Source organism: Dermacentor silvarum, chromosome 3, assembly GCF_013339745.2.
Source record: "Dermacentor silvarum isolate Dsil-2018 chromosome 3, BIME_Dsil_1.4, whole genome shotgun sequence".
NCBI lineage: Eukaryota > Metazoa > Arthropoda > Arachnida > Ixodida > Ixodidae > Dermacentor > Dermacentor silvarum.
The window spans coordinates 234,493,793-234,507,817 of record NC_051156.1 but is presented as its reverse complement, the minus strand read 5'-3'; the positions used below and the strand labels follow the sequence as shown (position 1 = coordinate 234,507,817).

The 14,025-nt window shown below is 46.1% G+C and overlaps 1 protein-coding gene across 1 annotated transcript in view; it reads left to right on the top strand.

Moving 5' to 3' along the window:
• Window positions 1-14,025, top strand: part of LOC119445275 (citron Rho-interacting kinase-like) — a 102,784-nt gene that overhangs the window by 88,077 nt on the left and 682 nt on the right. Inside the window, exons 28-32 of the mRNA XM_037709592.2 lie at window positions 2,049-2,157; window positions 3,699-3,830; window positions 4,231-4,308; window positions 4,743-4,824; window positions 9,786-9,944. Of these exons, the coding sequence (XP_037565520.2) occupies window positions 2,049-2,157; window positions 3,699-3,830; window positions 4,231-4,308; window positions 4,743-4,824; window positions 9,786-9,944 (560 nt within the window). The remainder of the gene's footprint in view (window positions 1-2,048; window positions 2,158-3,698; window positions 3,831-4,230; window positions 4,309-4,742; window positions 4,825-9,785; window positions 9,945-14,025) is intronic.

Genomic DNA, 14,025 nt, shown 5'->3' with positions numbered 1-14,025 from the left:
GAGATGGGAGAGGGGCGCAATGAAGCCATGCAATGTGGGGTGCACAGCACTAAGGCGGGTGTGACAAAGCTGCTAACATTTTTTTTTTTTTTTTTTTTTGCCACCGAGGATTTCGGGTTCTTTCTCCTTTTAGTGCACACAGCCAGAAGCCAGGTTTAATTTTTATAACTGATAATGTGGCATGGGAGCATTGTAGAAAGCGGTTTATTTTACCATAGAACACATACAAAAGTCCACAGTGCGTTGGCTGCTCATTGTTATAGTATTGGATATGCAGCTAAATCTCAATATAATGAAATTCTCAGTATTATTAGGTATTTAACTTACACAATGTATTTGGAACCTCAATATAACGAAGTATCATTGCCTCTGCGAAGGAATACCGAGACAGTAAATGTAAACTTCTGCAGACGCAGATGGCCAAATGGTTGAATTACAAGTGGCTGCTTGCGCACACACCTCTTAAACCGCATGCTACGTGACCGCCAGTGCCGATCAGTGTCATGTTCCGTATAAAGTCCTTGTGCGATAAGGTCCTATCGCGCCCTGCGCACTGTATGCTTTTGGTGCAAGTGAAAGTGTGAGAGGGTGAGCCAAGAAGGATGGTAGCTTGATGCACATCTTCCTGTGCGAGCATGGGAAAAGGGGGAGGGGAGCGAGCAATCCAGCGCGCATGAGAGTGGGGGGCAGGTTGACGCGTCTCTTTTTCTGGCACAGCCATAGCTGTGCATGGCTGTCAGTGCGGCTGAGCACATAAATAGCCCACACTCCCTGTTTTAGAGGTAATTTGCCGCATTTGCATGCGGCAAATTGGGGCATACCAATGGCAGTGGGCATGCTGAGATGGCATGGAATCATGCGTGCTGTCATTCCTTGGGCTTAGTACTGGAGGTTGCGTAATCTCAAGTTTCGGAGGCACGTTAAAGTGAGAGGCAGACTAAGCATTCGCTGCCCACTTCCGGCGCTTTTTATGATCACATCATCATCGCAGTATCAGCCGCGGAGGGATGAGTGGACGCGAAAGCGTGGCTGGCTTTACTTAATTCGTACTGCCCATGTGAAGATATTGTTGACGTGGCATGAAACCGCATCTTTCATCGTCGACTCTCAAATTCAACAAAATTTTTTAAAGCAAAGCGTTTTATGGTTAGGCGAAACGAAAAAGCGTCCGTTAGTCGCCTGTCCACAGAAAACTATCATCATCAGCATTTGCTCGAGCGTCGTCGTCTTCTTCCACAGCTGGCTTGTTGGCACCCCTCGGGTTGTGCCTGTGCTCGGCACGTGCTTGTGCCACTGCTTCCGCGTTCATCGTCATCGTCGTCTTCCACAGCTGGCTCAGTTGCCGCTCATCATTCCAGCGTAGAATTTCACTTCTCTTCTGTCGTCGTAATGGGGAGGCCGCATTACGGGGGTATGAGCCATTCATTGTCTTACTTAACGGACAGATTAAATTCTGAAGCAATTTAATTTCAAAGAATTGCAAACGGCAATGGTGGCGAATGCTGCTAACCACGCCGCCGAGCTAACTTGAGACATCGAACACGAGCGACAATGGCAGACTCCGGGCATACCATCAGTGATGTCATTCTCTCCATCACAGCTGAACGTGTGTGTAACCTCATTAAGAAACACAGACGTAACCAATAATTGAGGAATACTTTAATGAACCGTTGGGATTAACCCAGTGATAAACACCGGGCCGCACGTTTCATCTTCGCTGGTTAACTATCTGTACGGAGTGCTTGGGCGGGGATATATATATTTTTTTCTTATTCAAACTTACTTTTTCTGATTGCCCGATAATCTGGAAAATTTTTCAGCCCCTTCCGTGTAAGAAAAATCTGTTCGTGACTTTGCTTATTTGCTTGAAAACTTGAATTTCAATACAACGAAATTTCAATGTAACGAAGCAAAGTTCCAATTTTACCAACTTTGTTATATTGATGTTTGCCTGTATTGTTAAAACCGGTATCACTGTAGGTGAGTTCAACTGTTTTGTAAAAAGTTGAATGTGCAGGCGGCCTGTTGCATGTACTTGTGCCTTCCAGGTGGCAAAGACCAGTGAGCCTTGTAGCTGCATATTATTCACACCATACACCATCCTGGTTGGTTGTGACACTTTCTACGAGATTGATGCCAAAGACTTCACAGTTGAAGGTGAGTGTTTCTCGAGTTCGTAGATCTTGCATTGCTGCAGCTCTTTGGCCAAGCAGCTGTGAACTAAATATATTGAAGTAAAACGTCGATCAGAGCAGTTTAAAGGGCTCTGTCACCGAAAGCAGTACACTGATTGTTTCTATTCAACTCTGTGCTAGTCTTGCCATTCACTGCACTGGATTGTTTAACCTCACACAGCAAAGGCTGGACACTGCATAAGCAAGTGACAACTCTTGAAATAAATTGGTGCAGGATTGGTGCAGAAGTCAAACCTAGATCCAGCCTAGAGGGCTTTTTTGCACTTTAAAATGTGATAATGTTGTAACGAAATAAGAACGAACTCAAATATCTGTCTGTGGCTTCTTTGGAAGGCAAAACTACATCACACTGGGGTGCCATATGAGTTACGTTTCTAAAGCCACAGAGAGTGTGTATTAAAAGTACTGACAATATCTACGGCATTTAACTGCATATTGCATGTCATCTTAGAAAGCAGTACAAGCTATGGCCTCCGATTATTCGGAGGCCAATAATTCAGACATGCTTGATTATTCGGACAGCCCAGCAGTGCTGCCACTAGCCCCATAGATTTAATGTATAAGGACAATCGAAATTTCAGACACCTTGCAGCGCGTTGTGCGATAATTCACACAGCGGTAATTAGGACTTCAATTGCACAACCGTGGGTTGCACGACCACTGAGTTGAGCAGAAATAGCAATGTTTGCATTTTGCCGGCGCTCCGTGGAACCAAACCTAGCGAAGCCTAGACGATCTAGTACACACTGATGTAAATTTTGTGCGTGCATTGACTACTTTCATCTGTGTGTAGTGACAGCATGACAGTGGTAAAGATACGGGCTGCGATTTTGTAGCGACGCCTTCCACTCTTACCACCCACTATAGTGGTTCGTGGCCAGCTGATCTCGTTGATAGCACATGCAGAGCGTCACTCTGACGACTGACGAAGCACAAAAAGCATGAAAAGTAATAGCATAAAAGGCATCGCTAGAAAATCATGGCCATGGATTGTCTAGGCCTAGGGGAAGCATATGTGCGCACAGCAACACGCATTGACAAACTTGGGCTGTATTCATGGATGATCACTTTCGAAAGATAACTTCATTTTCGTGATAGTATTTCACGTGACCTGCACAGGACACATGGCTGGGTGGCAGCATTTCAGCACAGTGATAAGATAGTGTGCCAAGAACTGCCCTCGCTTCCAGACACCGATGCATTGTGCACTATAGTCAGGCGAAATTAAAGGCATCCCCGAAAGGGTGATAATCTGAGAATGTGACACACCTTTTTTGGCCACTTGTGGAATAAAGTCATTTGTTTTTTGGTGAATATGATATTTCTGACTCCCGATTATTCAGATGTTTTCGCTGGCCTCGTTGAATCCGAATTATTGGTCGGTGACTGTATTTGTTACGCTGCAGTACTTGTGCACAGCACGATGTCTTTTCGATGTGTTCACGGTGAGTGTTCTTACTGTGCCCCTTTCACACTTCGTGGGACCTGTGTTACCACATGCAGACTTCCTGGACCCCACGGATCACTCGCTGTCTTTCTTGACGTACAGCGCGACGCAGCTGCGCAGCTTTCCAGTTTCAGTGCTGCAGGTTGCCCCACCCGAGTACAACCCCGAGTACCTGCTTTGCTTCCACGGTGAGTCAGTTTTACAGAGGTAGCTGTTATGGCTTCACTCCGCTACTTGTTTCGATGTGTGCCGCTGACCATTGCAGGAATCCCAAAGTGCTTTGTGAGAAGCTCATAAACAAAAAACAAAAAAATTTGCAGTGCCCCGTAAGAATTCAAATTTCAGACCCACAGGTTGCCAGTTGGAAGATTTTACCTGTCAACCACTTCGGCGCTACAGCATAGAGTATTGTACGTGTTAGGTGGTGGCCTATTAAATTTACCGAAATTGGCAAGCTTCAACTTTGTCATAAAAACGACTTTTCAAGTTGTTTCGTTAATGTAACAGACCAAAAACATGAGTACCTGTGCACTGCATGCGCTTGTTCTTGCATATTGCCACATTGCTTTTTAAACATTGTTTTTGCAGAACTGGGAGTGTTTGTGGATGCTGATGGCAGGCGCACACGTGATGACCTGAAGTGGTCCAGACTTCCTCTCGCCTTTGGTAAGTTATGCTGGCCGGTAGACATTCACCGAGACAACAAAGCAATATTTTGCATTGCACATATCGTATGGTGAACGTTATGTGGTCCTTTTAAATCTGACTGTATATTATCTTCTTGCAGGCGTGAGCTCAGTTTAGTTTGAGCCTTTTCTGATGACTTTATCATATAGGCATTTCGCAATTGTTGAAGAGAGCACTTCTTATTCTTAGTTGGTGCTGCTCCAAAAGCATTCGGTCGATGCTCAACTTTTGATGCTAAAAACATAGCTTTCAGTGCATCAAAGTTTATCGTCGTTATTGTTTCATGTTAGGCCATTTAGTAGGCGTGACTTGTGCTTCGCGTTCCTAAGCAGGCTTCTTTTCACCTGTGCAAGTCTTAACTGTCTGTACGCTTACTTATGTTTACAGCATATATGTTTACTTACGTTTTACAGCATATAAGTCGCCGCACCTGTTCATCCAGCATCTCAACTCAATAGAAATCCTGGAGATCAAAGCCAGGGGTGCCAAAGAAAGGTACTTTTTGATCAGTTCCTATTCCAAGCATCTCGTTTCTTGAAGCAGAGTGTTTGTGTACTGCAGAGCTTCAATAGCATGCATAAGGTATCTCATCGCATAGTACTAAACAATGTAATTTGAACACAAGGAGACTTATTTTATGCTTCTGTGAAATAAAGTCATCTAGTGATGCAGGTCAGGACAATAGAAGACCGGATTTAGAACTGTTCATGTAACTGTCACTAACACCTGCTGAAGGATACCATGACGTTCATTAACACTTTCCTTCTTTTGGGAAAAGCAGCAGTTCTTGGGTCATCTTGTAAATGCTTTCTTTTTCTGTCACAGAGCATGCCTGATACTAAAGTGTATAGTACGAATTTGAAGAGGAAGAAATTCTGTTCCAATGGTACTATTCTCAAACATGTTTATAAAAAGAATTGGAAAAGAAATTGTATGTATACATATATGTGTATATATATGTGTGTGTGTGTGTGTGTGTGTGTAAACAAACATTTTGTTTAAAAAAAGAAAAAAGTGATATAAAAACGTCATTGTTGCTTCGCAGAAAAACGCAAAGGACTTGTGCAGTATTCCAGCAAATATCATCTTTCTATGTAAAACATTTCTTGGGATATAAAAAAGAAAACAATAACCCTAGTGACTAGCCCTAGCACGATGCCAGGGTCAACTCCCGGTCATCTTTTTGCACGAAACTCTGCTTGCTGTGCATCCGCCGGCAAATGATCCTGACCGAAGGTTGTTAAAGGGTCTCTCAAACAGTTTGGACAAATTTTGTAGACGCTTAGGTTACAGCTACAGTAAAACATTCGCGCAACAATTTGTGTGAAGCGTCTCATATTAAGAGACCTACGGACGATTACAAGTTACCCTCCTCCCTAGTTATGCTTTTTCTCCTCAACTCGTTCATCAAGTGATCAGGGTTAAGCTCCACCTTCACTAGCTCTATGTCATAATATGATGTCGTGTCATCTACTTCCGGTTTTCTTGGAGCCAGCGTGTAAAGCCTCTCCAACCTCTCCGCCAGCCGCCAGGCACTCGATCCCAAGCAAGAGATTCGAAGTAGCGTGCATTGCGAGCATTCTGTCGCAGCACCGAGCGCGTCCGGTATTCAGGTAACCACAGTCGAGCTGGGCATTTTGACGGGTAGGTGGAAGCGTAAACTAAAGCCCGTGATGACGGAGCTTCAGTCAGCGCAGACATAAGTGAGCCAAGTGAGTGGCCTGATCGGTCTAAAGTCAGTCTGCATGGTCCAGCCACCTGGTGGCGCAGAGCTGAACCAGCCAAAAAAATAGCTAATATTGTCACATAGTAGTGACAACATTAGCTATTGTCACTACTACAACACACAACGAGTACATGTGTCAATATTGCTGTAACCAAGTATAAAACGTTTTGAACATCTTGAAAAGCAATGTGTGCGATTACGCTCCTTCCAAAAATTTACACCAGCAGCAAAGTAGAATACACTTGATTACTGCTATATTAGTTCTGCGTTTGGTTGAGCTTTGTGCCACCAGGTGGCTGCACCATCCAGGCCGTTCACATTTGCGCCTCCGCTCATCCCATAAAATGCCTGGTGCAATCAGCTTGTGCTTGCGTTTACCCGAATACCGGACACGCGAATCACTACTGTGCTGTATAGTAATCCTTCAATGTGAAGTGACGGCCGCAAACGCGTAGATGCCGGTGCCGAACGGATACCCACAACCAGTGCTGCAGCCACTTTACTCGCATGTTTGCCTTCCAGAGGGACATGATGTCGCAGCTTGACATGTTGCCGATCGCTATGTTAAAGCCCACAATGCGAGGGTGAACCGTGCATGGTGCTCACGAAAAGACGGATTGAGACCAACACAGACCGCGCAGCTCGCGTCAACACAGAGCATGTTGTAACACAAGCAGACAACACTTGCTGTGTGCCGGAAGTGCTTTCAAGAGTGTAGTGATACGCTGTCCCTGTGCATTCTCTTTCTGTTACTTTCTCTTCATAGAAAAAAATTAACTAACATTTCAACTTTTACGAACAACATTTATTCACCATGATGTTGGAATAATTATCGATGACACGCCCTGGGCAGCCAATCGGATAGCTCGCCCTACTGACGTGATATGGTCAAATCACGTCAAATGGTCAGGGGCGGCTTAAAATTCATCTGAGTGGCGTGCTGCGATCGGTAGCAATGTGCTTTTTTAGAACCTTGTAATAAATTAACACGCTTTACGCAGAGCACTTAGATGCGTCAATTAATGATCAGAAAGACCTACCCAACGACTCTGTACCTTTGTACAAAATCGTCAAAATCATTTCAGGGTCCCTTTAACACCCTGCCAATAAGAACTGTGACCTTTAGGACACACAGAATATCTTTATATCGGCACACGGCAGATTTGAGGCGGTTCGGTGAAGAAAGTGAGACTCCGTTCGTAAATCTGACAAGCCGAAGTTGTCTTCCGCGTCAGTGCTGCTTCCATAATACAAAATCTCGCATGCAGATGCATTAGAATCAGTATAAATGTGACGTTTCCGTGCATGAGCAGCGCGTGGCGCCGACGGCAACTTGGAAACTGCGAACGCTCATTGCACCGGCCACATCCCTTCTCTAGAGGCGCTTTAAAAACCTGCACGCAGTGGGAAAAGAAAACCGAAAATGGACACTGACTGAATAGTCTGAATACTTCCTAAACAACCCAATAAATGGTGCTAGCTATCCGAGAGCACTCGGAAAGCAGCAAAATACGAATTTGCAATCATTGATAGCGGGCTATCGATAGGAAGAGACGCGGACTGGAATGTATTAAATAGCTTAAATGTGTCCTGAACCACCCCTTGGGCTGGGGGAAAAACACAGTCCGCAGATAGCATACATTGCTGTGAACATCTCAGCCAGATTTTGCAGTTGTGTGCAGCACATGGAGCTCGCAAGCGAGGTGCAAAGCCACCTTTTTCTCAAACACTCTTTTCAACAGAAGCCTTCTCCTCACTCTTTTCCGGCTACTATATTTCGTCATATAGCAGATTCCTATTGGCCAATAGCCGACATCAATCAAGAAGTGTGTTTGGATCGGTACGCTTCTTGCTACTGTTAAGGTGTACATTTATTGACGCAGTTTAATAAACAGGCTGAAGTAAACGAAAATCTGCATTTAGAATTTCGATAGGAATTGCATACTTCCAAAAATACGACTATGGTGCTATCGCCAACTATCGTCTGTTAACACTCGGCCGCACCCGCCTGCATAGGACTGAAACTTTGGCCCCACTGCTTATCAGTGTTGTAGCCGTTGGGTCTCGCCAATTTCTATTAATTTTGAACACTCAAATAGCCTCGGACCACGCAAAACTTAAGGTCAGACCAGACATATGCTTGCCAGCACGTGCTCACTCCTGGCCACTCCTGGCTAGATGCCTTGGCAGACGTCGCTTCATATTGAGCTATTACGCAAAATGCGCAATTTGGATGTGGCTACTATCCGTTGGTCAAGCTCGTGCTGGACAAAGCTGGTCCTCGCCAAATAGCATGGCCAGACTGGAGCACATGAGTGTGAATGTGCACTCCAGCCCTGTCGTGAACCTAGTTAGCTACTACAGTTGCATGTAGCTGCATCTGCACCGTAGCGTAGATATCACAGCCGCCGCAGGCTGCCGTGATGAGCACACTCCCTGAGCTCGCTGCGGCTCAATGGGGACAACAGCTTGCTCTGATTGGTGTCTGTGGGTGATGTTACTCAAAGCTCGAGCACCAACTTCTTAAGAACAGGTCAGATGTTGGCCTGCTTCCCAAGTTGCACACACTCTAGGTGTATCATCATCACGGTCAAAGCTCGTTATGCTAGGCATCCTTCCAATGTGAGTCCGGAGTACGGCATCCATCTTTTAGGCGACAAAATCGGAAGTAGTCTATGCGAACATCCAAAATCAAATTTGAACTTAACGCCACGATGACATTGAGTAGGCGGAGCATTGCGGGCCCCACCCTGCTCCTCTACAGCCTTTGCAGTGCAAGGCATTGAAGGAGCAAGAGCACCGCAAAAGGGATCATAGGTGATCTTTGATTGCCAATAATTGTGCTTCTGCTTAACTCGTTGTTCTACATTTTGCTGCAAAATATTTCTGAAATAGACTGTTTTAATGTCAAATGCATTTCTCGACTTCGATTTTTAAAAAAAAATCGCAGTTTCGCCCGAAAGGCGGAGCATTGATTGTGATAGCAAAGTAGTAGACACCTATACAAAGTAAAGATAGCAGTTTTATCGGCCGTATAACCTTTAACATAGGCATACTTACTAAATTAACAAGCATGGTGTAGCAAGCAAACATGCACGCATCTCACTTGATGACCGTGGAAACTTGCTGTGAAAACGCTGGTGTGAGTAAGTGCGGCTGCAGCAGCGAGCGAATTGACCTTTGGGCTGCTGCTAGCATCAACGCGAACTAAGCCAGTGCAGGGTGGATTCTGTCCCCGCCGCAGATGGCTTTCAAGATATAGTAGCCCAGGCGGGCGTGCGTGGCGTTGGAACACGACCTCCTCTCCCCTCCTGACTCTCCCCCCGGAGCCTTGCAGCCCTGGCGGGCCCGAACCGCCTCTCAGGCTGCCCGGAGTAGAATGCGCCTGTACTTTCAAATCCATGATGTCACTCTGACATACAAGCGCACAGGTTTTGGCATGTATTTCTAAAGACAGAATATGGCTTAGTAGAATATTTTCTTGGGCAAGTTGGTTCATAACTGAGAATGAAAACAGTTTCTTTTGTGCCTCTGTTTCACGTTCATTTTCTCTTCTAGTAATTTACCATGCAACTAACCAAAATAGTCTTCAAAAAAGGCTTTATCTGCTAAAACCAAAATTTATTTTCTATATTTCTGTACATGCATGCATGTGCACATGGTTGTTTGGTTTTCTTAGACTGTTGGCAGTCAAATGTTTTGGCTGACTTGCGATGGCCTTCTGTTCCAGCGGGTTGCATCGCATTGTGCTGGTCAGCAACCCTCGGTTCCTGGGCCTGTCCTCAGTGGGTTCCATGTACCTGGCATCATTCCACAGCGGTCAGCTGGAGATCATCTCAGTGCACGCCACTGCCAACAGCCACGGTGACCAGGCACAGTTGCCTTTGAGGTGAGCTGCAGCTATGCCATTCCCCAGGTGCTCGTGTGTCAGGCACTTCTGACTTGCCCATGTGGTCTCTCTACAGTACTCGGAGGAATAATCACCGCTGCAAGTTTGAGCTGCGCCAGCTGTCGCTACACAAATATCGGTGCACTGCCTGCATATGTATTGTTGGGCGAGTTCATGTTAGCTTCAGCGTAACATAGACCAATACAAGGACAACAAAGCACACTGTTGTCTTTGTATTTGTCTGTTGCACTAAGCAAATGTACAACTTGCACCAAATCACCCAACACATACTACAGTAAAACCTCGTTACTGTAGTACGTTTGCCGCAACCGCTGCGGAGAAAACCGTGGCCGCTATCAACGCGATTATGAACGGCGACATTGCGGTGCTGAAGGCGCCAGCACGGAGTCTGGACGAAACTACCATTCGCTGCAACAACTGCATTCGAAACCGCGGTCGCTATCTACGCGATCATCGATGGCAACTACGCAGTTTTTTAGGCACGCGGCTGACGCGCGTCCGGAGTAAAATCGAAACTACTGTTCACTGCAACCGCTGCGGAGAAAACCGTGGGCGCTATCGATGTGATCGTGGATCACGACTACGCAATTACGAAAGCCCGCGCCAATGCAGTGTTGCGCGCGGCGGTAAACGCAAGAATACAGGCTTTAAAGATACAAACAGGCTCAGAGCGTTCCGGCGTTGCTGTCATTCACATACGATTTCAACTGATGGCTGTGGTGATGCGGACTCCGCCGCTTCGTTTCGATTGGGCGGTAGCGCCGTTCTTGCTCTTTTGCGTCGGACACTTGCGGCGCTCCTCGCTCACCGAGCTCCGAAAGTTGTCCGAATTAACCGATGGGCGGCCAGATAAGTCCGAATTAACAAGAGTTTGATTGCCTTGAATAATGCATACGCCGGCCGGGACTAGAGGACGAGTCTGAATTAACCAATTTTCGAATTAACGAGGGTCGAATTAACGAGGTTTTACTGTACATGACTATACGGTTAACTTTGATAAAACAAACATAAATACAAGTTGTTTATTTATTACACGAACGGTTAGACATAATGTATTACATGAAGGTGGGACCCCGTAACTCTCGTGGCAGTTGTAAAGGGGGTTCCTGTGTTCTGTGCTTCTGTATAAACATTAGAGCGTGTGAATTCAAAGAACAAAAATAAAATGTTTGCGACAGTGCAAATCTATTCCATTTGCATTGATTGAGTGGTGCAAGTGTGTAAGAGCCAAGAGTAGTAACTGATAGATGACTGTTGTGATGTTACATCTGTCGGTAATTTATTCCAAAGCTGTGATGCAGCATATGAAAAGGAAAATGAACCGTAATTAGTATGAGCGTTCGGCACAAGCGTTTTGATCGATGATTGATCGTAGTCGGTATGCAATATTTAGATGCGCTATTTTTACAGAAGGGCATAAAATAATGTTGTGCATAATTTTGTAAAGGAAAACAAGAACGTAGTAATGAATGCAATCTCTTACGGGTAGTAAAACCTCGTTAATTACAGGGGTGGGACTCCTGCGCCAAACACAGAAAATTGACCGAAATTGCGCCACGCTGCGCCAGAACCGGCTTCGGCATGTGTGCTCCAGCAGTGGCCGCGAATAGCAAGCGAATTCGTTCTCTGAAAAATAGTGCAGCTGTTCACATTCTGCACACCTCATGACCGCAGCTTCCCGCACAGTTTCTCATGATTTTTGTGCTTTTAACACTGGACTTTTTGGCGCTTCCGGCAAGTGGCCGGCGCGCGCAGCCACTCTCGGCTGTTGTCACTGCTATCGGAACGGCCAGGGCGGCTGTATTTAGAGTTTACTAGAGTACGGATGAGTGGGCCGAGCGATGCGGCGCTCCCTAGCTGAGGCGCAAAATAACGAAAAACAGGCTTAGGGCACTGCGAGCAAACTAGATATTAGGGAGGCGCACGCTGCCGCGATTTGAGCCCCAGGGCCAGTATGCCATAAAAACATTCCAATCTGTTTTTATGCCCACATCGGCGAGGCCCGAGACATTTTGACATATCGCGGAGGGCTAATTGCGGATTTGGAATAAAAAGTCGCAGTTTCGCCCGAAAGGCGAAGCAACGATTAGTAGACAGCTATACGAAGTAAGGATAGTAGTTTTATCGGCCATATAAACTTGTAAAGATTCGCTTACTAAATTAACAAGCATGGTGTCATGCAAACGCAAGCAAACATGAACATGTTTCACTCGATGACCACGGAAACTGGCTGTCTAAACGCTGGAGTGAGGAAGCGCGGCAGAAGCAACAGCGAGCGAATTGACATTCGTGCTGCCTCTCGCTTCAACTCGAGCTAAGCGACGAAAACACAGCGCGCACAAAGCTATGAGCACTCGCACTACGTCCCCATCACAGATCGCTTCCAAGATGCGGCCCGCGCTGCCGCGCCATACGCAGCAGCCACCGGAGAACACCCCCCTCCTTCCCCTCCCCCCGCGGAGCCTTGCGCGTGACCAAAGACGGCGCGCGAGACTGAGCTGCCATCGTCGGCTCACTCTCGCACGCTTTCTTTCGAACATACAGCATACGGCACGTGGCGACTGTGTTATCGCCCTGGACTTTATACGGAACATCACAGCGATGACGACAGCAGAAATGCACCTGGAGTGTCTATATAATTGATATCGCAATGAAGACAGATTGGAATAGTTTTACGTTATACCAACCCAGGGTTGTCTGCGGCTCTCTGGGTCTGCGGGGACACATGGTGACCCAGAAATTATGTTAGCGCGTCGATTGGACTGCATAATTTGAGAACATTTTCCGTTATCATGAGCGTCGGCGTGAGAATATATGGTTCGATTGTAGTTCCACCGATGTTTTCGGCTTTACAGAAAAACAAATGCCGTGCCACCGCTCGACCCACTCTTCCATATTCCAGTACGCTATAGCTACAAAGCGTGCTTCTACTACGCGCTTGGGTAGGTTTATTCTGTTTCATTGTGGTTTCGAAGTGTGCCGCCATATTCCATTATTCTACCAAAATTCAGATTGGCCTGCTCCAAAATGAAATTTACTCTGCTCCAAGTTGCGCCAAAATGCAATTTTGTCTGCTCCCAACTGCTCCAAGACGCAATTTTACTTGCTCTGAAATGACTTTGGGCAGTCCCAACCCTGTAATTAGAAAAATCGGATAATTCGGATTCGCCCTTTGGTCCCGGCAGGCGTATGCATTATTTAGTGCAATCAAACTCTCGTTAATTCGGACGTATTTGGCCACGCATCGGACAATTCGGACAACTCTCGGAGCTTGGCGAGCGCGGAGCGCCACAAATGTGCAATGCAAAAGAGCAACAACGGCGCTAGCGTCCAACCCAAACAAAGCAGCAGAGTCTGCATTGCCACGGTCATCAGTGGAAACATTATGTGAATGACAGCAACGCTGGAACACTTCGTCCCTATTTGTGCCTTTAAAGCCTTTATTCTTGTATTTACCACCGCGCATAACATCACGTCGACCGCGTGCCGTCTTAACTGCGTAGTCGCCATCCATGATTGCGTCGATAGCAGCCACAGTTTCAGCAAACAGTAGTTTCGTTTTGACTCTCTGCAACACCTGTCGAGGGTGAAGAGCACTGGAAACATCTCGATGGACAGACTCTCTGTTGTCGATCAGCTCAGTGGCGAAAAAATAATAGAGATGTGCACGCGGTAGTGCAAAGCGTGTCGCAAATGTAGGCGCACACCACGGCCGTGCTGTGAAGGAAGTTGCGGGGCCTCGATCGCCGCTGCGAGAGCCAATGAATCCCGAGATGACGAGAATTGCAGCTTCCACACTACTTTTGTACAAAATAGCAACAGGATTTGCTCATTCAATCACTAAATAAAATCATATTGATGTAGTAAGCATTTGCTTATTGTTTTCTGGGTACCCTCGATAAGTTGACATTCAGTTAATTCGGACGTTTTCTTCGGTCCCGTGAAATCCAAATTAACAAGGTTTTACTGTACTATGACGCCATGATAATGTTAACGATACCAGGTGGCACTTTGAGACAAGCTTTAGTATCAAATCAAAACGTCTTATGTTTCCCAACCT